A 23,727-nucleotide genomic window follows, 5' to 3' on the forward strand; every position below is an offset into this window, starting at 1 on the left:
CGTGAATCCACGGAAAGGTGCGTCTTCCTCCCTTTAATGCCTGCTTGCCAACGATTTTGTATACCTAACAGCTGTTTGGCAGCACCACATTCGAGAGTGAAGTTGTGAACGTGTTCGCCCAATGAGTGAGTCATCCTTCTACACTAGTAACTAGAAGTAGAATCCTTGCTGTATATTTTCCTCGCCCTGTTGTCCACGGGGCACCAGACAGTACAACAGGTAGTTATTAATGGGATACGGTTAACTACTACCAAAGACATTAATACAACAGTAATATTATAACAAAGAATAAGCTAACATAGACTGCTAGACAATACAATGTCATCTAAATTTATCTCATAATTATGTTTTCATATTTTTTTTCCAAAGTGGTGTCTGTTTACGCTCAGGAGCCTTTACATCCAGTTCACACAATATTGATTTTTTTTATTTGGGTAAATGTCTGAAATACAGATAAACAAATTTCACAGCAAATAAAGATAATGAAAAAATAAAATAACTATTATATTTGATGGTGATTATATTGGGTATGGTGTCGTTGAGAAGATTTGGTTTGTATTGAGTGTTAACATGAGAGTGAGGTAAGAGGAGTGTGGAGCTGTCAGAGTGGTGTTGTGGCAGCCAGACGAGATCAACCCAGACCATTGTGTGCTGTCCTATCTCTCATGACCACCCCCCAACACCACGCCAGGGCGCCACACAGGTACATATCACCACTAAACACAACAGCTTGGGCCTAACAGGGTAGCTGTGAGGGGGTAGTGAGGGTAACACAAGGTTCGAGGTATTTCGGGATTTATTCATTCACCCAGATCGCACGGTAATGCAGAGGGAACAGCACAAGAAGCCCCTGCAGGACTTGAAGCAGAAGAGGGAGGTGTCAAGGAAGAACGGGGACGGGTGTACATGGGTTATACTCAGGGGGAGGGTAGTGGAAGCGAGTGTGCCGACACAGGGCCAAGGGGGCAGCAGTACACCCTCCACCACTCTAAACCCACCCGGGAGGCGGCACAAGCTCCGCCTGCCGGACAGGAGGCAAGCGCCGTGTAAACAATGACATTTCTAACCACACCCTGCAAAATACAGTGTACTTAGCAAATGCTTCAGCTTCTGAGAATGGGGGGGGGGAGGGTAGCAGGGTTACTACTAAGAGCAGAGACCTTACCGAGAACAAATTCTGGCTTGGATGTCATGTATACTAATACCGACACGTTTCTTCATAAGAGAGGAGTTTGAAACACTACTGAGAGTACACCAACCAGATATTGTAGGAGTTGTAGAACTGTTGTACAAGAACAGGAGAATCGACCCAGATATGACTCATTTATGAACCTTTCTCAAGAAACTTGCAAGAGGGGTGTGGTTATCTATGCTAGGCGAGACCTTAGAGCCAGCCAGGCGAGGGTGCAGGGAGAGGATGTTTTTGAAGAGCCCAATTGGTGTAAAATTAAATTAAAGGGAGGGGACTTACTTATCGTCGGGTGTATCTACAGATCCCCAAACTGTGGCCTACTAAATCAAAGGAACTTAAGAACCTTAGTAGACAACGCGGCCACCTCCTTATCATGGGGAACTTCAACTATGGCGACATCGACTGGAGAAACAAGTCCACCCCAAATGACTTGAATAACCCTGCTACTCTTTTTGTAGAAACTCTGAGGGATAATTTTCTGTTCCAACATGTAAGAGACCCGACACATTACAGAGGAGAGCAAACACCCAAGCCACTTGACATCATAACAAACGAGGAGGGTATGGTGGCCAAACTGGAACACCTTGCCCCAGTTGGCACCAGTCACCATATAGTGTTGTCATTCAGATTTAACTGTTACCTAATTCAGGATAAGACCAGGCCAAGGTGCAAATATTACAAGGGAAATTACAATGGGATGAGGGAAGAGATGAGAGGTATCAACTGGCCTGACTCATTAAGGTACAAGAACGCAGACACTACGCTGAATATCATAACTTGTAAAGTGATCCATTTGATTGATAAATATATACCCAAGACCAAACCCAGTGCTTCTAGGAATACGAGGGGATCCCTACACATGAACCATGCGGCGGTCGACAGAATTAAGAAGACAACCCCATCCCTAGCATAAAGGTCCCAGTTGTCAAGTAAGTTTATAGTTATTACTGTGCTGTGTTTGTTGAGATTAAAGACACCAGATCACCTGACGATCGGTCCCCCCAGCTTAGTTTCACCTTATGTTTAGTCCCCCCAACTTATTTCACCTGATGATTAGTCCCCCCAGAGCTTAATTTACCTTAAGATTAGTCCCCAACTTATTTCACCTGATGATTAGTCCCCCAAGAGCTTAATTTACCTTAAGATTAGTCCCCAACTTATTTCACCTGATGATTAGTCCCCCCAGAGCTTAATTTACCTTAAGATTAGTCCCCAACTTATTTCACCTGATGATTAGTCCCCCCAGAGCTTAATTTACCTTAAGATTAGTCCCCAACTTATTTCACCTGATGATTAGTCCCCCAAGAGCTTAATTTACCTTAAGATTAGTCCCCAACTTATTTCACCTGATGATTAGTCCCCCCAGAGCTTAATTTACCTTAAGATTAGTCCCCAACTTATTTCACCTGATGATTAGCCTGCCAACGTATTTCACCTAAACATTGGTCTCCCATCTATTTTTTTTCTTTAAAAGTTCAAAGTTCCACAACTCTTTATAGTATTGTCCAATAAGTGAAGGTTATTCCGTAACTCTGAAGCTCCTCTTGAACGTGGGACTAATACTGTATATTTAAATTTAATGAAACAGAAATTTGGTGTCAGGTGAGTGTACAGTGGCTACACAGTACAGCGCATCTTATTTCAGTTGTGGGTTTATTAGGATGAATTTATTGTAGAAGTTCTTTTGTATTTAAAAAGGCAGTGAAAGGTTCCACCCTCCTGTCTTTTTTAAGTCATTCTGGGACATGTGTTGATTTTACAAATGAAAACAATTTCAGGATGCGTTTGCGGGTATCATCAATGGTCTTTGGGGGAGCCGTGAGCATGGCTACACTGGTGTTGTTGTACCAGGGGCTCAGTCTGCCTCCAGACACCCGTCCACCAGGTGAACAGGTCAGTCACCCACATTACTTTAAGCTTTTATTCCTTGTTTTACTCAGGGATACAAAATTCTTGATAGTAACTGATTGCCAGATGTTTGTGGAGGTGTTCATATTACTATGCTGCTGAGATTCATCCATGATCAAGTATTCCAGTCATACTGATGGATGTTAAAATGTTTGGAATTCTGACAAGATGTATGATGACTGATACTTATAATTAAGTTATCTAGAATGCTATTATGAAATAAGATATGAAATCAATTGTTTTTAATTTTGCTGCTGTAAATTGTATGATTAATTCTCATCTTCAGATTTGTTGTAAATTTAAAGTTTTATGGATCTCTTTCTTTGTGATTTTTGCTGTGAGCTTGAGCCAAAATTATACCTGTGTTTCCGCTCTTCAGTTAATAGTGTCGTTGGAGTCTCGCTTACAAAGACTAGAGTCAGACCTCCAGGCCAAGCAACTCACTATCACCGAGATCAAGAACCTGGTCCGTCAGCTGGCGGGCTCCAATTCCAGGGCCAACTCTTTGCTTGGCTCCCAGTATGGTGTTTTGACAGCCAGCAAGTTTGTCAGGTAAAGTTCACAGTACTATACTATGCTGTGCTGTATTTAAATTATTGTATTGGCTGTGGGCAACTAATTACCTTTTATTAATTTCTGTTATCCCTATTTGTCCCTCACCCTCTCTAAGATGGCTGTTATTCCTCTTCCTGCCCAGCCCAGATAGTTCAGGGATCAACCATAGACTGCGGGTTGAGGGAGTCAATGCATATTAACTTATTTACGATCACTTAATACATACAACAACAAAATAAGGACATAATGTTTAGTATAATGATTATGATAGCTTTGTTAGGTTATTTTTGGTTTCCATCGAGTCTCCCTCCCCCTCAGTCGATACTAATTACCCCATGGGGTATTTTTCAGTAAATATCGTCAACTGTGAAAAAATTACTTATAAAAAGTTTTGTTCTTATCGTCCATAACTAATCTCTCATCTTCATTTCAGCCATTGCATTATGCAGTCAGTCTCGTGATATCCTGAACGAGTAGCCAGTTACTCATTTGTATAGTAATCCCGTTATTATGCAATGTGGCTCACTGCTCAGTCGCCTCAGTGGCAAACGGAAACAGATGTTGTCAATGAGTGACTCAGAGGGACTCACAGAGGTTGTCAGCATCTTACTGCACTCTGGTGTGACAAGACTGTGTATACTGGATGTGTGGCAATACAGTACTACTACTTGACTGTGTATACTGGATGTGTGGCAATACAGTACTACTACTTGACTGTATATACTGGATGTGTGGCAATACAGTACTACTACTTGACCATGCTACTGTACTTAAGGAATGTTCAACTGTAACAGAAATTTACGGAAACTATTTTTAGTCATGTAACGTTAAGAATAAAGACCTCTACCTTTTTAATATTATTTGTAGTGGCTAGAATAATAGTTTGTCTATATTGCATTCGGTACAGTATTTCTATAGCATAAAACCCTCTTAATCAACAGTGTTTATTGTCAGTTTAGAGCTTGGTAGCACAGTAGAAATTCTGCATAAATTTATACCATGGGTGTTGTCCTGTGTAGTCCAACCACACCTAATGTCAGTGAACTTTCTACATTGCCAGTAGTACATCCCCCTAAACCTTTCCTTCACCGAGTCTTGTCACGTCTGTCTTTTGTGGTGTAAGGGGGCGGGGTCATAGTAAGCCATAAAATGACTGTAACAAATATATACATAATCGTATGGATAAATAGATAGATAGATAGACACTATCTATATATATATATTGTGAAAATTGGGAATTGAAACAAAATAATGTTTATTGAGTACTGATAATAGTTGTTTATCACAATATATTATTCCACAAGACACAGGTGTAGTACATAAACTTAGCACTACATAATCATACAAACAATTGGACTTCACTGCTACCTACACTAGTGTCTTCCTCTAACAGTGAAGCGTTCGAGAGGTTCTAGACTCAACTCCAACGCACGGTGTTAGAGCCCACTCTCCCGTGGTTAGCTCTTGGACAGGACGTGTGTATTTACCGCAGTGAGAAGGCTGGCTCTCTCTCTGGGTCCAGTCTGGGGTAAAAATACACGTCCTGTACACGACAGACTCGGGACAAACTAGCAGTTCCTCTTTCTCAAACTATGAAGTTGTATCAAGTCAACGAAGTCAACAACCCAAAAAAAAATGAGATTTCTCCACCTATGTAACACCTGGATTTCCGAACTTCGGTTCGTAAGAACTGGTATTTAAAATGTCGGGGTGACTTCGTTTCCACTGACGAAGTCAACATCCCCCCCAAAAAAAATTCTGACAAACCACCTGAGCAACTGTCTCCCCCCACCAAAAACTTTATAATTCAACAATCAACTCTATCAAACTGTGTATTAAAAAATATTCAATCGACACAACATTCTGGAACTATATGTCCTACAAATCCATTCTAACTACTCGTCTCCTCTGCCTCACGGAATCTGTTTGCAGGCTGATATTCCACACTTCCGCAATCACTTTCATCATCTGAACCTGAGTCCGAGGAATAATCATAAAGTGGAAGTAGGGGCTCATTCAGCTGAACAAACATGTCTACTTCCATATCTTTTTACTTTCTCAGCTGCTCTCTTTATCACCTCACTTTCATCCAATGGGTAAGTCAATTCCTACTTGTCTCTGTAAGTGTCTTGAAGAGAAAAAAAAACCCTTGCAAAATAGGGCTCAATTCGCTCTGTGACACTGTTACCTCTAGGATGGTATGGTAATGGAAAATTGGTCTTAAGGCCAGTTACTCTACATAATTCTCTAAACTGTGCAGCCGTGAATTCACTTCCATTATCTGCAATGACTATTCTAGGATCACCAAAAACCTTAATGAACTTTCCAAATTCTCTTGTCACTTTCTGAGTGGATTTTGTTCTCAGAGGATAGAAATTGACAAGCTTTAAAGTGATCTGTGATATTCAAAACATACCGATATCCATTCACACTATTATGCATGTCTGCTCAGACTACGGATACTCTTGATCAGTGTTCGAGTTACTTGCATGCCAGCGGTCTTGTTCTGAGTCCCTAATATGTGTCTGCCATTCTTCTAGCTCGGAGTATTGTCTCTTGTTGATTGACATAGCCCTTTCCAACCTCTCTAACAATTGGACATTAACTGTGGTACTTTCCTGCTCTAATGACTCATCCATTTTGTCCTAAAAATGCTACCACTAGACTAAAGAAAATACGATCCACTTAACACAATTACTCTTCTGTAATACTACAACCAACTCCTTATAGATCTTGGCCATCACAGTGTACATGTTGGGGTTGGCGAGGTTGAGCTGACCACAAGGCGGCTCAACACAGTATGACTCCCACGGTTCCTGAGGGCATGAGTGAGGTTTTGATAAACATGAAGAAGATAAATTTTCCACGCGGTGTGAAGGCATGGTGGTTCGTGAGGACATGAGTCAGATGGTAGTTTTATAGTGCAATATTTTACTTCCAAAACTAAGGGTTATAATCGTGTACAGTATTCGAGATTAGTGCACACGCTAGTCTTGAAGAAGGTCGTTCAGATATCTTGACGGTCTGTCCCTCGTAACGATCTTCAAGAGTGAAGTGCTTCCTCATCTGGAGTACTGTCACCCCGTCTGGTCCCCGAGATATGCTAGGGACTATCAGTTGGGTGGAAATGTTCAAAGGAGGGCCACCAGACTGGTGCCTGCTCTTCGGCACCTCAACTACCCTGAGAGATTGGAGCGCCTGAACTTGCCTAGCTTATACTACAGACGGGCAAGGGGCGACCTAATTGAGGTGTATAAGCGTCTCAAGGGGCACTACTCAGTCGAGTGTCCCTACTTGAAGCTGGCGGACGCTCGCCCCACAAGGGGTCACAGCTCAAGATTGAAGAAGCCGCAGGTCCAGAAAACTGTGAGGGCAAACTTTTTCGGTGTGAGAGTTGTAAACTCTTGGAACAATATACCAGAAAGTGTTGTGTCTGCACCGAGTGTGAGCTCTTTCAAGACCAGACTTAACCAACACTGGAGCAAGTTCAGGTACGTTCAGTAGCTGGTGCATGCCCAGTACTTTCCAACGGTGCATAACAGAGACATGACCGATCGCCCAAGAGGCTAACGAGTCAATTTTTTGGTGAAAAGGATAAAAGTAAAAAAGTTACACTGATAAATATTAACAACAAGAGGTGGCCAAGACGGGATAAGGATATCATCGACCTGTGTAGGATCCCTTCACTGGTCCTGATAGTCTTGTCTAGGTCTATTTTGAAGTCAAGTACAGTGGGGTATGCTATAACGAATCTAATTGGTTCTAGAACCTTGTTCGTTATAGCATTCGTTCGTTATAGGATTAATCCGTTCCAGGCCCCCAAATACAACCACTTAACACTGAAAAATATAATATAAAATTGTAAAAAGTGCATAAATATGCATCTAAACCCCTGAAATAAAGAATATCATTAATACTTGTAATAAAAAAACAATAAATTAGCAAAAAAATATATATATATATATATTTTTTAAATAATGCTCGTTGTAGGAGTTTCGTTCGTTATAGCATTCTCAATTTTATAGGTAAAACCGTTCGTTATAGGAATATTCGTAGTAGGATCCGTTCGTTATAGCATACCCCACTGTACTGTCTTGTTTTCATGGCTCCAGTTAGTAGGCTGTTCCACAGGTCTAACAGCCTCTGTGTAAAGAAGTATTTCCTTATGTTCATTCTGTATGATAACTTGACGAGGTTGTAGTTGTGTCCCCTCATGTTGTGGTGCGTGACATCTTAGAGAAATGACCTGGATTTATACGTCTTTCAATACTTTCAGGATTTTAATGAACTCCATGAGATCTGCCCTGTTGTGCCTTTGTCTGACGAGCTGTCAGTCTTGTATTATCAAGATGATTTAGTTCAGTGCTGCACTTTTTCTCGTGATGTTGTGTCCTGAAGGGAATGTCACTGTGCTTGTATACAGTCATCCGCACGGGGACGTCTGGAAGACTCATAAAGTTGATGAAGCATTATCTTATCTTTATATGCTGTCTCCACTTGTTTCTCTGCCTTAGGAAATTGGTTTAGCACGACGCCTAGGTCTCTTCCTCCTGATACACAGGCGCCATGGTAGTGTTAATTACAGAGTAGTCGTGTTCTGGGTCTTTGTGCTCCCCTTGCAATTTATTTTCTTTGGTTGAGACATTATACCTATTGACTTGCCAGCTTCCCAAATATCTTCATGATGTCAGCAAACTTCATTCTGCGAAGTGTATATTTTTATCAATATCGTTAATTTAGATCACAAACAAGATGGGTCCAACAAAGAGTGCTTATGGTACTCCACCGAGAACCTTTTTCCATCCAGAATGTACTACGTTTATGATCATTCCTTGTTGCTTGTTTTTTGAGCCATTTCAATATTTTGGCTGTGATGCCATGTGCCTGGACCTTAGAGGCGAGTCATGCCTGTAGAACTTTGTCAAACGTTTTAGAGTAATCCATGCACAATACATCTACTGGTGAACCTTGGTCCACGTAGTCTGTGGCCATGTCAAGGAAAGTTAACAAGTTTGTCAGACAAGGTTTCTAATCCATAAAGCCATGCATTAATAAAACTCTTCTTGGTCAGGTATTGGATGATGGCATCCCAATTTTTTTTCTTCAAAAGTATACAAACTTTTTGAAAAAAAGTTTGTATACAGTACACAGTATGTCACGTTAGACTGATTGGTCTCTCGTTCTATGCCGCACTCTTGCTGCCCTTCTTGAATAATAAGCAACACAATATGAATTATAAAAAAAAGGATGTAGGTTCCATAGGCATGATTTCCTGTTAGGAACAGTGTGGACAGAGCACACTGTATAGTTTAACCATAATAAACAGGTGTCAACACGTGTCCTCTCAATAGGTTACCGTCACCATGGGGGTACAGGTGTGAGTCAGGCAGGTGTATCAAGGAGGTAAACGATGGCATCGCTGGACTCGTGACTCTTAACCAGTGTAAGTTAACGTGTGGACCCTTCGGTGTCCTGTGGCCACAACCCCAAACTGCTAAACTCGGGACAGATGTGGTCGAGTTCCTGCCCACCAACGTCTTCCTCACGCCCCTGATTACAGAGGAAGTCCTCCCGCTGCTGCGAGAGGCCTTCGACATTTTCAAGGGAAACTTGGAGAAGCACCATCCACACTACAGCAGCGGCTCTGCGCCCTGGAGTTCTCATTGGAGTCCCTCCAGCGCTGTACACGGTGTAGAGGTGAAGGTACAGGTGCAGGGTGTGGAGACCTTCCTCACCCTCCATACCAACGAGTCTTATGAGTTACATATACACACTGACGGAGACAAAACTACAGCCACCATCATTGCTCCCAACTTCTTCGGTGCGCGCCATGCCCTCGAGACACTGACGCAGCTGGTGGAGTACCACGAGAACCGAGGCACACTCATGATCGTCAGAACCGCCTCCGTGTATGATGCTCCTGCCTTCAAGTACCGCGGACTGCTCCTTGACACATCTCGCAACTTCTTCAGCGTGGCGGCCATCGAGAGAACCTTGGATACTATGGCGGCCAACAAGCTCAACACCTTCCATTGGCACATCACCGACACCCACTCCTTCCCACTCTACCTGGAGAGCCTCCCTAACATGGCCTTCTACGGCGCCTACACCCCCAGCCAGATCTACCACCCGCACGAAGTGCGACACTTGGTGCAGTACGCCAGAGTGAGGGGCATTCGCATTGTGCCGGAGTTGGATGCTCCAGCCCATGTTGGCAACGGCTGGCAATGGGGGGAGACACACGGGCTGGGCAAACTGGCTGTCTGCGTCAATAAGGTGAGTTTATTATACATTAGTCCTGATCCAATTCGGCTTTTAGTTTTACAAACTTATTAGAAATAAAGTGTTAATCGCACGTACCCCCCCCCCCCATCATATTTACCAACACTTTTTTGTCTCCAGGAACCGTGGCTGTCATACTGTTTTCAGCCACCTTGTGGTCAGCTCAACCTCGCCAACCCCAACATGTACACTGTGATGGCCAAGATCTATAAGGAGTTGGCTCAGGTCTTCAGCCCCGTTGACCTATTCCACTTCGGTGGAGACGAGGTGAGTCAACTCTGCTTCTTACTTAGAGAACTCAAGAGCTACCTTAGGCTCAACAAAGATTACAGTAAGTGTGGATTAAGATATCTCCATAAAATGATTAAGCTCAGTCAGTATGTTACTGTCACATATTAGAAACTTCTAGTCAACAGTTTAACGTTTACTCAGAACCTTCAAGGAAAATTTAGTGAAATAAATAAGTAAAAAGTTAACTTTGTCTGTAATAATACCTCGATTGCGAACAGGCGATCATTAACACAACTGCATAAAAAGAAGTCGGATTCAGGACATGGATTCTGATATGGTTGTGTGTATTTTGCTAAAATGGAAATTTGAACTAATTCGGCATGGCCAGAGCCCCCAGAGTGCCAAATTATCGAGGGTCTTGGCTATCACATTTCATAAGAATTGTCGTTATATTACTATGATTCAGGACACTTGTTGAGGTGGTTGTCGTACACTACAGGTGAACCTCAACTGCTGGAACACGACGGAGGAGATCACCTCCTGGATGACCGCCAATAACAACAGCCTCGACGTTGACGCCTACTATGACCAGTGGGGCGTGTTCCAGGAGAAGGCTTACCAGCTGCTCACCACTGTCAACAAAGCAGTACAAGTGACTGGCATATTGTGGTCGTCGGGCCTCACAGGTAAGGAGCGCGTTGAACGGTACCTGAGCAACAGTAAGTACATCATACAGATCTGGACCAAAGGCAGTGACCCCGTCATCGCCGAGCTCCTGCGTAAGAACTACCGTGTCATCTTCAGTAACTATGACTCCTGGTACCTGGCTTGTGGGGCCGCGGATTGGATGTCAAAAGGCAATAACTGGTGCAGCCCCTACCAGGGCTGGCATGTTATGTACGACAACAGCCCCCATGATATAGCCAGGAACCTAACAGGCTCTCCCCACAGCGACCTGGTGTTGGGTGGGGAGGCGGCACTCTGGAGTGAGCAGATCGACGAGGCTTCCATGGACGCAAAGGTTAGTGTCACTGTTGACCAAGACAACATAGCTATGGAAGTCATTATGGGTCTGCCTACCTCCTTATACTGACGTTCATCTTAACTTCAGTGTAACGCCAGTCACTTTTCTGCTTCATTCACAACTGATATAATAATTACAATCGTTGGGTGACATTGTAGTGGAATTTAACCCTTTGAATGCGATGACTTAACCCCATGAGTATGATGACAAACCCCGTGAGTACAATGACGACTTAACCCTGTGAGTACAATGACGACTTAACCCCATGAATATGATGACTTAACCCATGAGTACGATGACTTAACCCCGTGAGTACGATGATGACAAGTACTGATGAAAGCTTGGACTGGTTGTAATGGGAACCATAAAAAGATCAATAAGTCAGCAACAGAAACTACTCCAAATAATACATTCCACAATTCCATAATTTTTTATATCAATTTTTTTTCACAAAATTACTTATAAATATAATAAAAAGAAAGGCATCAGTGGAAGATTAGACACCACCAGCTTATTTCATTTACTGATTAAACACCTTAACGTAAACCTAACGTATCCTAACCAAAGCTTAACTTAACATAACTAACAACGTAATTTAACCTAACCTAATATAACATACCCTGACTTAAACTAACCTAACCGCTGCAGGAAGTATATACCTTCTAGTAATGATGAAATACAGTATTGTACTACTGAATATATATATATATATATATATATATATATATATATATATATATATATACTGTATATATACTGTATATATATGCTGTCCAGTACATTTAGAGTAACCGCTTTGCCTTTATTATATATGAGACATAAAATAATGATGTTTAACAGTTGTGGCCTCGTGGGGCGGCGTTGGCAGAGAGACTGTGGACAAATCCCCGCACCAACTGGCAGCCAGCAGAGACCCGCTTCATCCACCACCGCCAGAGACTTGTAAAGCGAGGTGTTCAGGCCGATCGCATCCAGCCTGAGTGGTGTTACCAGAACGATGGCGCCTGTCGTCGTCAGCAGCCTCTGTTGCCTGTATTGGAGAATTGTCTACCCTGATCATAGTTCTCCTCAGGGCTGCTCTCGAGGCCCCTGTTGCCTGTAGAACCTCTCGAGAACACTTCAGTGTGTCATCACCAGTTAAAGGAAGACACTAGTGTAGGAAGCCAAGTGTTTGGCTGATTATGTAAGTGTTAAGTTTGTGTACTACACCTGTGTCTTGTGTAATAATATATTGTTTACTTCTTGTGCAAAACAACTATTATCAGTACTCAGAGTAAACAATGAATTTAATTTCCGATTTTATCAATAAAATTATTCAAATATTGAGTAGACTGTGTTTAGTGTCTTATATACATTTACCTGACTTTATCTTTTTATCTATCTTGTGTGTCTCAAGGTCAGTTTACTCACACACTTAAGAACAGTCACACCAGGACCCAACTGTATGGCAACCTTCCTGATTCTGGGATGCCCTGAGTGTTGTGTGGCGAGGTTAGGTTTAGCTTAGGTTAGGTTAGGTTACAGGTTCAGTCAGATTAGATTAGGTTAGGTTAGGATGCCATATTAGGTTAAGTTAGGTTAGGTTACAGGTTCGGTCAGATTAGGTTACATTAGGTTGACAGGTAAAGTATGTTGCCCTGTGGGGATAACCTGTCGAAGTAGTGAATGGGGATAACCAGGTGACTCAGAACACTTGCTAGGCTGGGGATTGTTAGGTTAGGTTGGGTTAGGTTATACTCGACTGATTCTCAACTTATTGTTTTTCATGAAACGACACAATATTGCCAACACAAAGTTAGGTTAAGTAAGGCTAGGTTAGGAAAAGTTAAGTTAGGTTAGGCAAGATTTCATTAGGTTTGGTTTGCTTCAATTTTTGTGCGTTTTTACCACACAATTTTCCTCTACTTCAAAGTCCTGCCCACTTCGTGAGATCAAAATTGTACTCTTAAGTAAATTCGAGAAGTCAAAATACCTGGACAAATATAAATTTGTGCCGAAAATTTTATCAGGTAGAAGACAGTGCAGGTACAGCAGTCATATTTCTTCGTTCTATCTCCCTATATTAAAATCAATATGGTGTTGAGTTCCTGGGTTGTACTCTCCTGAATGTTGAGTTCCTAGGTTGTACTCTCCTGAATGTTGAGTTCCTAGGTTGTACTCTCCTGAATGTTGAGTTCCTAGGTTGTACTCTCCTGAATGTTGAGTTTCTAGGTTGTACTCTCTTGAATGTTGAATTCCTGGGTTGTACTCTCCTGAATGTTGAGTTCCTAGGTTGTACTCTCCTGAATGTTGAGTTCCTAGGTTGTACTCTCCTGAATGTTGAGTTCTTGTGTTGTACTCTCCTGAATGTTGAGTTCCTGGGTTGTACTCTCCTGAATGTTGAGTTCCTAGGTTGTACTCTCCTGAATGTTGAATTCCTGGGTTGTACTCTCCTGAATGTTGAATTCCTAGGTTGTACTCTCCTGAATGTTGAATTCCTGGGTTGTACTCTCCTGAATGTTGAGTTCCTAGGTTGTACTCTCCTGAATGTTGAGTTCCTAGGTTGTACTCGCCTGAATGTTGAATTCCTGGGTTGTACTCTCCTGAATGTTGAGTTCCTAGGTTGTACTCTCCTGAATGTTGAATTCCTGGGTTGTACTCCTGAATGTTGAGTTCCTAGGTTGTACTCTCCTGAATGTTGAATTCCTAGGTTGTACTCTCCTGAATGTTGAGTTCCTGGGTTGTACTCTCCTGAATGTTGAGTTCCTAGGTTGTACTCTCCTGAATGTTTACCATAATAAATGTATCACACAGTTTAGTATTCAGACTTTGTATGGTTCAGCTGTAGCAGCCAAAACTTGGTTTTGTTCAGTGAATTAGGCAAGACGAATTGAGTGAACACAACTTCCTTTGTTATGTTCGGTTGGGATGGTAAGGTTTCCATGAATTTGCCCAAGAAATGAATGTAAAATCCATTCAAAACACACTGGACTATACAAAAAAAAATAATTTCATCGAAAAAGTTGTGGTTGGTCCTAAAACGAATATTGACCCAAAACTTCAAAGTTCTATCCTCATATTTTTAACAATACAACTGTATCCTGGTGATGTTAATTAGCAATTCTGAAGAGAGGATCGTTATCAATAATAAATGAATTAAATAAAGAAGAGCTCATAAAGACTAATGAACAATAAAGTCAACATTGACAGAAGTACTTTTACCACTCACCTCTCTGGATCCTTCAGAAAACAGAAGACAAGTTTCTGTTCTTTTTTTTTAAGTGATGTTGAAGCAGTTAATAGTTGCACAGTAATTGAGTCCCATTGTAGATGGTAAAAAAAGTGCGCAAGACAATAAAAACCGTGAATCCACGGAAAGGTGCGTCTTCCTCCCTTTAATGCCTGCTTGCCAACGATTTTGTATACCTAACAGCTGTTTGGCAGCACCACATTCGAGAGTGAAGTTGTGAACGTGTTCGCCCAATGAGTGAGTCATCCTTCTACACTAGTAACTAGAAGTAGAATCCTTGCTGTATATTTTCCTCGCCCTGTTGTCCACGGGGCACCAGACAGTACAACAGGTAGTTATTAATGGGATACGGTTAACTACTACCAAAGACATTAATACAACAGTAATATTATAACAAAGAATAAGCTAACATAGACTGCTAGACAATACAATGTAATCTAAATTTATCTCATAATTATGTTTTTAAAATTTGTTTTTCCAAAGTGGTGTCTGTTTACGCTCAGGAGCCTTTACATCCAGTTCACACAATGTTATTTTTTTATTTTAGTATATGTCTGAAATAAAGATAAACAAATTTTACATCAAATAAAATTAATTAAACAAATAAAATAACTATTATATTTGATGGTGATTATATTGGGTATGGTGTCGTTGAGAAGATTTGGTTTGTATTGAGTGTTAACATGAGAGTGAGGTAAGAGGAGTGTGGAGCTGTCAGAGTGGTGTTGTGGCAGCCAGACGAGATCAACCCAGACCATTGTGTGCTGTCCTATCTCTCATGACCACCCCCCAACACCACGCCAGGGCGCCACACAGGTACATATCACCACTAAACACAACAGCTTGGGCCTAACAGGGTAGTTATGAGGGGGTAGTGAGGGTAACATAAGGTGATGGGGGGGTAGGATGTAGACTCGGGTGTGATGCAATAACTACTTTGACTATATTTAAGGACATTATATGTAAATGTAGATAATTAGATATTTATTGAGTAAAATTAATATATATTGGTTTAGTATGTAGATGGATAGGAGACAGGCGTGGTATAGAGGTGAAAGGTTAAGGTGGGTACAGATAATCTCTTAACTTTCACTATTAAACGTAACTGGTGGATTTAAACTTTTTTATATAGTAAAGGTGGAGGAAACGGTTAACACGAGAAGGACTTTATGGAATTGCACGACATTTCAAGAGATGTTGTTTGGATATACTGTAAATGAGGCATACATGACCTCTGGCAGACATATGGTACTGTAGCTACTGTATGTCTCTATCTTGTAACAGCTGAGTGGTAGAGGTTCACACTGTTGTATATTTCTCGTAGGTATAAATAATTTTGTTGTATTATGTATTATTTATTGTCGTTCAGGTATTGTCGTTTCAGTCATCCAGCGAGGTTAGGTTAGGTTAAGTTGGTCTAGGTTAGGTTAGGTTGAGTTAGGTCAGGTTAGGTTGGGTTACGTTAAGTTGAAATTATGTTTTTCTGATGGTTTCTGATGTGTTATGAACGATTCTGACCTTCGTTTCAAATAAGTGGATGACCGAAATGATAATTTACCATCCATTATCCATTATTTGTGCTGTCCTCTTCACTATAATTTGTACACTGCATTATTGTTTCTTGGGTGTTTTTACTCTACTCTCTCTATCTTTCTCTTCCATCACTTTTAGATTCCACCTTTACTTTTTTCTTGGTAAGTGGTGACATGTTTTTTTTTTCCACTTTCACAGGAATATGATGTTTCATCGGCCTTGAGACAGGCACTACAGTACACACAGGAAAGACTTACACAACCCTTCAAGTAAGTTTATAATTATTACCGTGGTGTGTTTGTTGAGATTAAAGACACCAGATCACCTGAAGATTGGTCCCCCCAGCTTATTTTACCTTAAGATTAGTCTGCCAACGTATTTCACCTAAACATTGGTCTCCCATCTATTTTTTTTTCTTTAAAATTTCAAAGTTCCACAACTCTTTATAGTATTGTCCAATAAGTGAAGGTTATCCCGTAACTCTGAAGCTCCTCTTGAACGTGGGACTAATACTGTATATTTAAATTTAATGAAACAGAAATTTGGTGTCAGGTGAGTGTACAGTGGCTACACAGTACAGCGCATCTTATTTCAGTTGTGGGTTTATTAGGATGAATTTATTGTAGAAGTTCTTTTGTATCTAAAAAGGCAGTGAAAGGTTCCACCCTCCTGTCTTTTTTAAGTCATTCTGGGACATGTGTTGATTTTACAAATGAAAACGATTTCAGGATGCGTTTGCGGGTGTCATCAATGGTCTTTGGGGGAGCCGTGAGCATGGCTACACTGGTGTTGTTGTACCAGGTGCTCAGTCTGCCTCCAGACACCCGTCCACCAGGTGAACAGAAGGTCAGTCACCCACATTTCTTTAATCTTTTATTCCTTGTTTTACTGATACAAAATTCTTGATAGTAACTGATTGCCAGATGTTTGTGGAGGTGTTCATATTACTATGCTGCTGAGATTCATCCATGATCAAGTATTCCAGTCATACTGATGGATGTTAAAATGTTTGGAATTCTGACAAGATGTATGATGACTGATACTTAAAATTAAGTTATCTAGAATGCTATTATGAAATAAGATATGAAATCAATTGTTTTTAATTTTGCTGCTGTAAATTGTATGATTAATCCTCATCTTCAGATTTGTTGTAAATTTAAAGTTTTATGGATCTCTTTCTTTGTGATTTTTGCTGTGAGCTTGAGCCAAAATTATACCTGTGTTTCCGCTCTTCAGGAAATAGTGTCGTTGGAGTCTCGTTTACGAAGACTAGAGTCAGACCTCCAGGCCAATCAACTCACTATCACTGAGATCAAGAACCTGGTCCGTCAGCTGGCGGGCTCCAACTCCAGGGCCAACTCTTTGCTAGGCCCCCAGTATGGTGTGCTGGTAGCCAGCAAGTTTGTCAGGTAAAGTTCACAGTACTATACTATGCTGTACTGCATTTGAGTTATTGTATTGTTCTTACGAAGTAAAGGGGAACTTTTACCAGATGTGTGTTTTAGATGAGGAGTGTGTGCATGTGATCCTGTGAGCTATATAATATACAGTATAAGATGACACTATATGGGCACTTTTATAGAGAGGTGATACTCGTATTTTGCTCTTAGCCAGCCAGTGCTATATGCAGTACTTGGCTGCACAATCATGATTCTTCATTATTTTCCTTCTTTTCTGAATCATCCATGGTACAGCTACAGTATTTTTTAAATTTTAGTGTTAAAAAGTAAATTGTGCACCCGTGAAATTGACATTATGAAGGATGGCTATATGTTATTCTTAGAGCTTCATTAATATGAATAATGCAGATTATTGTTAATGTGCACACATGCTATTTTTCCAGGAATGGCATAAATGCAATTAAAGCTGCAGAAAAGCCTAACTCACCCCTAAAGAAGGTCATCCCTCCCGTGCACTACAACCTCACCCACGCTGCCATCATGCAGGATGACTGCATCTTTGCTCAGGCAGCTCCAGCTCAGGCTGATATACAGGTTAGGCATTCAGGATTCACTTGTAGTGTTATAAATCTAACAACTAGATATACTTAAGGGTACATTCTCTTTTTTACTGGATACCTCAAAGACAAAGTATAGTAGTTCATGATCTAACTCAAATTTCACAACAGCGTCATGTCTTCATCATCACTGTATTCATGTACACTTTTAATATTTTATTATGCTAACAGCAGACAATTTTATTCAGCTCAGAGGGGGCCCTGTATTTAAAGAGTTAACAAAAGAATTTATATGTACAAAAAAAAGATTCATATCAAAAAAAACATAGGAATCTGAAAGTATTTGTCTTAATAAATCAAGGTGCTTTTGGGTGAGAAATGGGAGGTGTAAGGTTGTACGGAAAGAAGATCAAGATGTTACAGAAGATAAATGCTTAATGATGGTATTCAAAGCCTTGTGGTTAGTTTGTACAGGCCAGAAGACTTTCAAGAGGCAAGGAAGAGGGTGAGATGGGATATAGGCAATACATAACTTTCTACAACCATCACGCTATTGCTGCACTGAAAGAATTCTGTGGTATTCTAATGGCTATTTTTTATATTATTATTACTTATTTATTTATTTATTTATTTATTTATTTTTTTTGACAGATGGAAAAAGTTTACAATTTTCTAAAATTCGACAATCCTGATGGTGGTGTGTGGAAGCAAGGGTGGGACATTCAGTACGAGGCTGCCCAGTGGTCATCTGCGAAGAAACTAAAAGTATTTGTTGTCCCACACTCGCACAACGACCCAGGTACGTTAATAACAATGACGACTTGCCCATCATTTATGCATTTCCTACATCTGTTGTATGTTATTCCCACGGGCATGTGCGATAAAGCGAAGGACAAGGATCATGAGCAGCTTTGAGAGAATGGATATAAGGGAACAGGGACATAAAGGGTGTAAGAGAGGTCAGGCACTACACCACTACAGGCCTTTTGTCTGTCACATTGAATTTGTCAGGGGAGGTGTGGTATAGTGTGTATCTTTGAGTGATGGCGGTCATAGCCACAGAGAAGGTAGTAACAGTTTATTTCACCTGATGATTAAACACCCTAAAGCTGCTTGGGGGGGGGGTTTGGTTAAGGCTAGGGTGTCTTAATCTTAAGGTGAAATACTGTACAGTATAACTTATGATAATAAATTGGCCAGATTGAGTTTGGATAATAATAATTATAATGTTTTTGTATTCATACCTCTTGACTTATTGATTATTTAACATGTAGTCTTGTTTATTCATGGAGTTTAGTTTTAAGAAGAAGTTTCGGTTTTTCCCAGGCTGGTTGAAGACGTTTGACCAGTACTTCACCGACCAGACCCGTCACATCCTGGACCACATGGTAGAGAAACTGTCAGTAGACCCGCGGCGAAAATTTATCTGGGCTGAGATATCATTCTTCTCAATGTGGTGGGACCAGCAGTCTGAGAGCATCAGAGACACAGTGCGGAGGTACAGTATTGCGGCCTGTTTCGTTGCTTTTATTATATTTGATGTTGCTAATTTTTGTGCTGTGCCTCCCCTTACACCCTCACAAGACCTTCCTTCACACACCATCTCACTTTGCCGGCTTCTTATCTATATACAATATACATCTTGATTCCCACTGTCCTCACTCCTTTATGTTATCTGCCGTCCTCTTAACAGATATCCTCTCTCCATCCTGTCAACAGAAATCCTCTTCACTGAGTAAACCCTTTCAAGATACTCTCATTCTCCATCTCCCCAAGTGATAGTTTATGTTGTGGTCTGCAATGTTATCCGAGAACTCTCATGACTCGATGGTTACATAGAGGCGTAGTGAAGAGTCTGATTTATTGCTTGTGAACACTGTGGGCTTAGAAATAGGATAAACCTCATGTCTTTTCTTCTTTTTACAAATATTACAAAGTGTTTAGAACTCAAGGTGTTTTTTGTTGGTTTTATTTTTGGCTGGGGGCGACTAATTACCTTTTATTAATTTCTGTTCATTTATTTCTGTTATCCCTATTTGTCCCTCACCCGCTTTAAGATGGCTGTTACTTCTCTTCCTGCAGACTTGTCGACCGAGGTCAATTGGAGATCGTGACCGGTGGCTGGGTCATGAATGATGAGGCCAACACACACTACTTTGCCATGCTCGAACAGATGGTTGAAGGACATGAATGGCTCAAGCTCAATCTAGGAGTTAAGCCCAAGTAAGAGAACACTTTTGGGGTTTTAGTTAGCTTTAGGAATGTTTTGTGGGGGTGGGGGATTGTGTTTGCTGCTACCTGCTGTAATATTTCAAGCCAGCAGAATATGAATATGCTGCCACCTGCTTTAATGTATTATAGCAAATTATAAAATATGCTGTTTTGTTAGTTCAAGTGTAGTTATACATTATATCCATACGAGCAAAAGATGTTAAGTGGATGCTGTATAAAGTTAAGAATTAGATGAGGTTAATTAATGGTAGCAGGTGAGGGAGAGTCTGTGGTCCTCATGTTTACCCTTTCATTGCTGGCAGCCATGATCATTGTGAAGCACTCGAAGCCACGATTGTGAGTCGAGTAATTTGCTGTTAATCTTTGAGTCCTCATTTGTGGGACATTTTGAGTTATTACTCCCTTATTGGTGTGCGTACAGGGCCTTCATACGTCTCATGGGTATCCTGGCATATTTATCTGCAAGTTGTCTTGATTGTTATTACTAAATGTGTGAAAACTTGATACTGTACAGAATCATCATCAAAATAGTCTTTGGCTGTGGCTGGAAACATAACTCCCCCCTCCTCCTCCCTGCCCCTTTACAGGTTTTACTTATACAGTCCCTGCCACTTGTAGGGACACAACCCCTGGTGTAGAAGAGGCCAAACTGTATATACAGTACTGTAGTGTATAGTTAACACCTTTTAAAGTTTTTACACATTTCTTCATAAACCAGCAATGGATGGGCAATTGATCCATTTGGGATGACTGCCACCATGCCATACCTGCTGAAGCGTATGGGCTTGGAGAACATGTTGATCCAGCGCGTCCACTACTCTGTCAAGAAGCAGCTAGCGAAGGAGAAGAGTTTAGAGTTCAAGTGGAGACAGGTTTGGGGTAAGGCTCTAATTGTTTACATAACGGAGATGTAAGTGAGACCGAGACCACGAACGAGAACTTTTGTGAGTTTACCTTTATGGGTCACCTGGGATTACCCCCACAAGTGCTCACCTGAAGAGTCCCCCTCCTCCCCCTCCACTGCTTAACCACCCTGATATCACTGTTATTTAAGTAATGTGTTTTCTAGTTTGTGAATCCTCAGCTCAGGCAACATTGTACTGGACTCATAACCTGGTGGGGTGTTCTTACCAGCTTAGGAAATCGATACAATCCTCATGTTTTTTTTTTTTTCTTTTTCCCTCTAGATTCCGGGTCAACGGCAGAAATGTTTTGCCACTTGATGCCATTTTATAGCTATGATATACCTCATACTTGTGGCCCCGATCCCAAAGTTTGTTGCCAGTTTGACTTCCGACGTCTCCCAGGGTCGGGCGTCACCTGTCCCTGGAAAATACCGCCCCAGCCCATCACCGATCACAACGTTGAATCCAGGTAAGTGATGCCAACTCAGTATAAAAGGACTGATGCACACAGTCAAGGTGAAGGTAGATTGTTTGGAAGGTACTGAAGTCAGGCTAGGTTAAGGTAGGGTAGAGTTCAGGTCAGGTCAGGTCAGGAAATACCGTACAGGACAAGAGTGAGAAATGTTTGCTTCGAATTAACGGCATAAAATGATGGTGAGCAGAAAGAAGTCTAATATGCATACGAACTTTGGTGTGTTTTTTCTTTTCTCTCCTCAGCAAAAAGTCTCGTGTTTACTGGTACCTTTATGTATACACAAAGTACCATTACTATATATTAACCCAATGCAAAATTAGAGATAACTCGGTGAAAATTTACGACCAGTCCAGCGTGAAACAAACAAATACGGCAGATTTTTTCTAGGGGTGGGGGGGGGTATACTCTAGCTTCATTCTCCTGTACTAACACTGGATGATAAAAGTTCATAAAGTAATAACAGAAGAGACCAACTGCCCGATCATCTAGTGAGGTTTGTTGGAGTGGGAGGTGTGGGGGGGGGGGTGGTGTACAGGTAATGAGGAGGGAAAGGAGTGATGTCATCAGTTAGTAAGGTTAGTGGACTACCTAAAACAGTGCAGGTCTAGCCACTAAGCTGTTTGTATATAATATGTCTTGTTTATTCTCTCTAGCAGAAGAGTGAAGTGGCTCATAGAGTTGTGTAAGTGTGTACTGTACTGTACTGTGTATGAGTCGTTTGTACTAGGCTGTAGGATCTCAATAGTGAGTTTAAAGTCTCCATTCTAATGTAACCTAACCTAAACTAAACTAAATCTAATCTCACTTCAACTAACCCAACCCAACCTGACCTAACCTAACCATGAATGAAAGGGACTCTATATATAGAAGATTTAAGTGTATGTATGTATGTATGTGAGCAGGTACGTGTGTTAAATTATCATAGGTGAACTATTTATGAAGTGTTTCTTAGGTTGACTTATGCGCCACCGTCCATTATGACTCGATTCTTCCTTTGTTTATTCTTGTTTGTTGTTTATTTATACATTTATGTTAGTTTCCATCATTCATTGTTTACTACTCCATTTATATCTCCACTGTCTAGTTATATACCATACAATGTTTGTGTACCTGCACTGTTCAGGTAAATTATTCGTATGCCTGCATTATCTAGGTATATTATTTGTGTACAGTACTTGCACTGTCTGTATACTGTATATTTTACTGTATACCTGCATTGTCGATATACATACGGAATCATTGTAAACTTGTATGATGATTTTACTGAACAAATATCTCAGCTATTTCTCTGTCTGTCTGTCTCTATCTATCTATCTATCTATCTATCTCTATCTCTATTATATATCTATCTATCTGTCTATCTATCTATCTATCTATCGTGGCTGCAGATCCCAACTTATCCTGGATCAGTACCGCAAGAAGTCTCAGCTGTACCGTACCAACGTGGTGTTGGTGCCTCTGGGCGATGACTTCCGGTACGTGCGACCAGAGGAGTGGGACAGCCAGTTCATCAACTACCAGAAGATCTTCGACTACCTCAACTCACACGAGGAGATGCACGTAGAGGTGAGTCAAACAAGGTCGTCTCTTATTAGAATTTGTGATTCCTTTACCTTTTTCTATCTTTCTCTGTTGTTAGTTTTGTGACTTGACCTGACCTAACCTAATCCAATCTAATGCAGCCTAGCCTGATCTAACCTAACCCAGCCCAATCCAATTAACCTGATCTAACCTAACCTAACCTAACCTGATATAAGCTGTGATGGAGGTATGTTGGACTGTCTGTACACAATCCCATCAGAGAACAGACTGACTGCACCAACTTGCTATTACGATGATCGGTCATAGAGGTGATGAATTAGAAAAATATAAAAAATGAAAAGTAAGATAAATAAATAACTAAAGTGAAAGTTGGATATATATATATATATATATATATATATATATATATATATATATATATATATATATATATATATATATATATATATATATATATATATATATATATATATATATATATATATATATATATATACACACAGTATATATATATATGTACAGTGGGGTATGCTATAACGAATCTAATTGGTTCTAGAACCTTGTTCGTTATAGCATTCGTTCGTTATAGGATTAATCCGTTCCAGGCCCCCAAATACAACCACTTAACACTGAAAATATAATATTAAATTGTAAAAATTGTA

At 40.7% G+C, this 23,727-nt stretch overlaps 3 protein-coding genes across 5 annotated transcripts in view; 2 read left to right on the forward strand and 1 right to left on the reverse strand.

The window, feature by feature from the left end:
* Positions 1 to 573: 573 nt before the first annotated feature.
* On the forward strand, positions 574 to 12,518 carry LOC121876767 (chitooligosaccharidolytic beta-N-acetylglucosaminidase-like). 2 transcript variants are annotated; one of them, XM_042382139.1, is made up of 7 exons: positions 574 to 703; positions 2,971 to 3,085; positions 3,480 to 3,652; positions 9,007 to 9,931; positions 10,058 to 10,204; positions 10,668 to 11,189; positions 12,033 to 12,518. In XM_042382139.1, exons 1-7 carry the CDS (start codon positions 666 to 668, stop codon positions 12,246 to 12,248), a joined length of 2,136 nt encoding a protein of 711 aa, XP_042238073.1. In that variant the 5' UTR covers positions 574 to 665; the 3' UTR covers positions 12,249 to 12,518. The 2 variants fall into 2 exon arrangements, with proteins under 2 accessions (XP_042238073.1, XP_042238074.1); XM_042382140.1 differs by lacking the exon at positions 574 to 703 and adding an exon at positions 2,069 to 2,121.
* Positions 12,519 to 13,241: 723 nt separating this feature from the next.
* On the reverse strand, positions 13,242 to 14,667 carry LOC121876748 (uncharacterized PPE family protein PPE16-like). Its single transcript, XM_042382120.1, has 2 exons — positions 14,598 to 14,667; positions 13,242 to 13,804 (listed from the first exon to the last, which is right to left on the reverse strand). The coding sequence occupies exons 1-2, from the start codon at positions 14,665 to 14,667 to the stop codon at positions 13,242 to 13,244; spliced, it is 633 nt and encodes a 210-aa protein (XP_042238054.1).
* A 433-nt stretch (positions 14,668 to 15,100) lies between these two features.
* LOC121876770 (alpha-mannosidase 2x-like) overlaps positions 15,101 to 23,727 on the forward strand; it is a 28,153-nt gene continuing 19,526 nt past the window's right edge. The window contains exons 1-11 of one of the 2 annotated variants that reach the window (XM_042382147.1): positions 15,109 to 15,237; positions 16,153 to 16,223; positions 16,683 to 16,800; positions 17,191 to 17,363; positions 17,798 to 17,948; positions 18,563 to 18,710; positions 19,238 to 19,409; positions 19,994 to 20,134; positions 20,862 to 21,022; positions 21,331 to 21,517; positions 22,912 to 23,089. In XM_042382147.1, coding sequence (XP_042238081.1) covers positions 16,684 to 16,800; positions 17,191 to 17,363; positions 17,798 to 17,948; positions 18,563 to 18,710; positions 19,238 to 19,409; positions 19,994 to 20,134; positions 20,862 to 21,022; positions 21,331 to 21,517; positions 22,912 to 23,089 — 1,428 coding nt within the window. In that variant the 5' untranslated portion in view covers positions 15,109 to 15,237; positions 16,153 to 16,223; position 16,683. Of the gene's footprint in view, positions 15,238 to 16,152; positions 16,224 to 16,682; positions 16,801 to 17,190; positions 17,364 to 17,797; positions 17,949 to 18,562; positions 18,711 to 19,237; positions 19,410 to 19,993; positions 20,135 to 20,861; positions 21,023 to 21,330; positions 21,518 to 22,911; positions 23,090 to 23,727 lie in introns of both variants that reach the window. The other variant, XM_042382146.1, reaches the window with a different exon arrangement.

The sequence above is a fragment of the Homarus americanus genome, unplaced genomic scaffold (assembly GCF_018991925.1).
Source record: "Homarus americanus isolate GMGI-L3 unplaced genomic scaffold, GMGI_Hamer_2.0 scaffold50281, whole genome shotgun sequence".
Lineage (NCBI taxonomy): Eukaryota > Metazoa > Arthropoda > Malacostraca > Decapoda > Nephropidae > Homarus > Homarus americanus.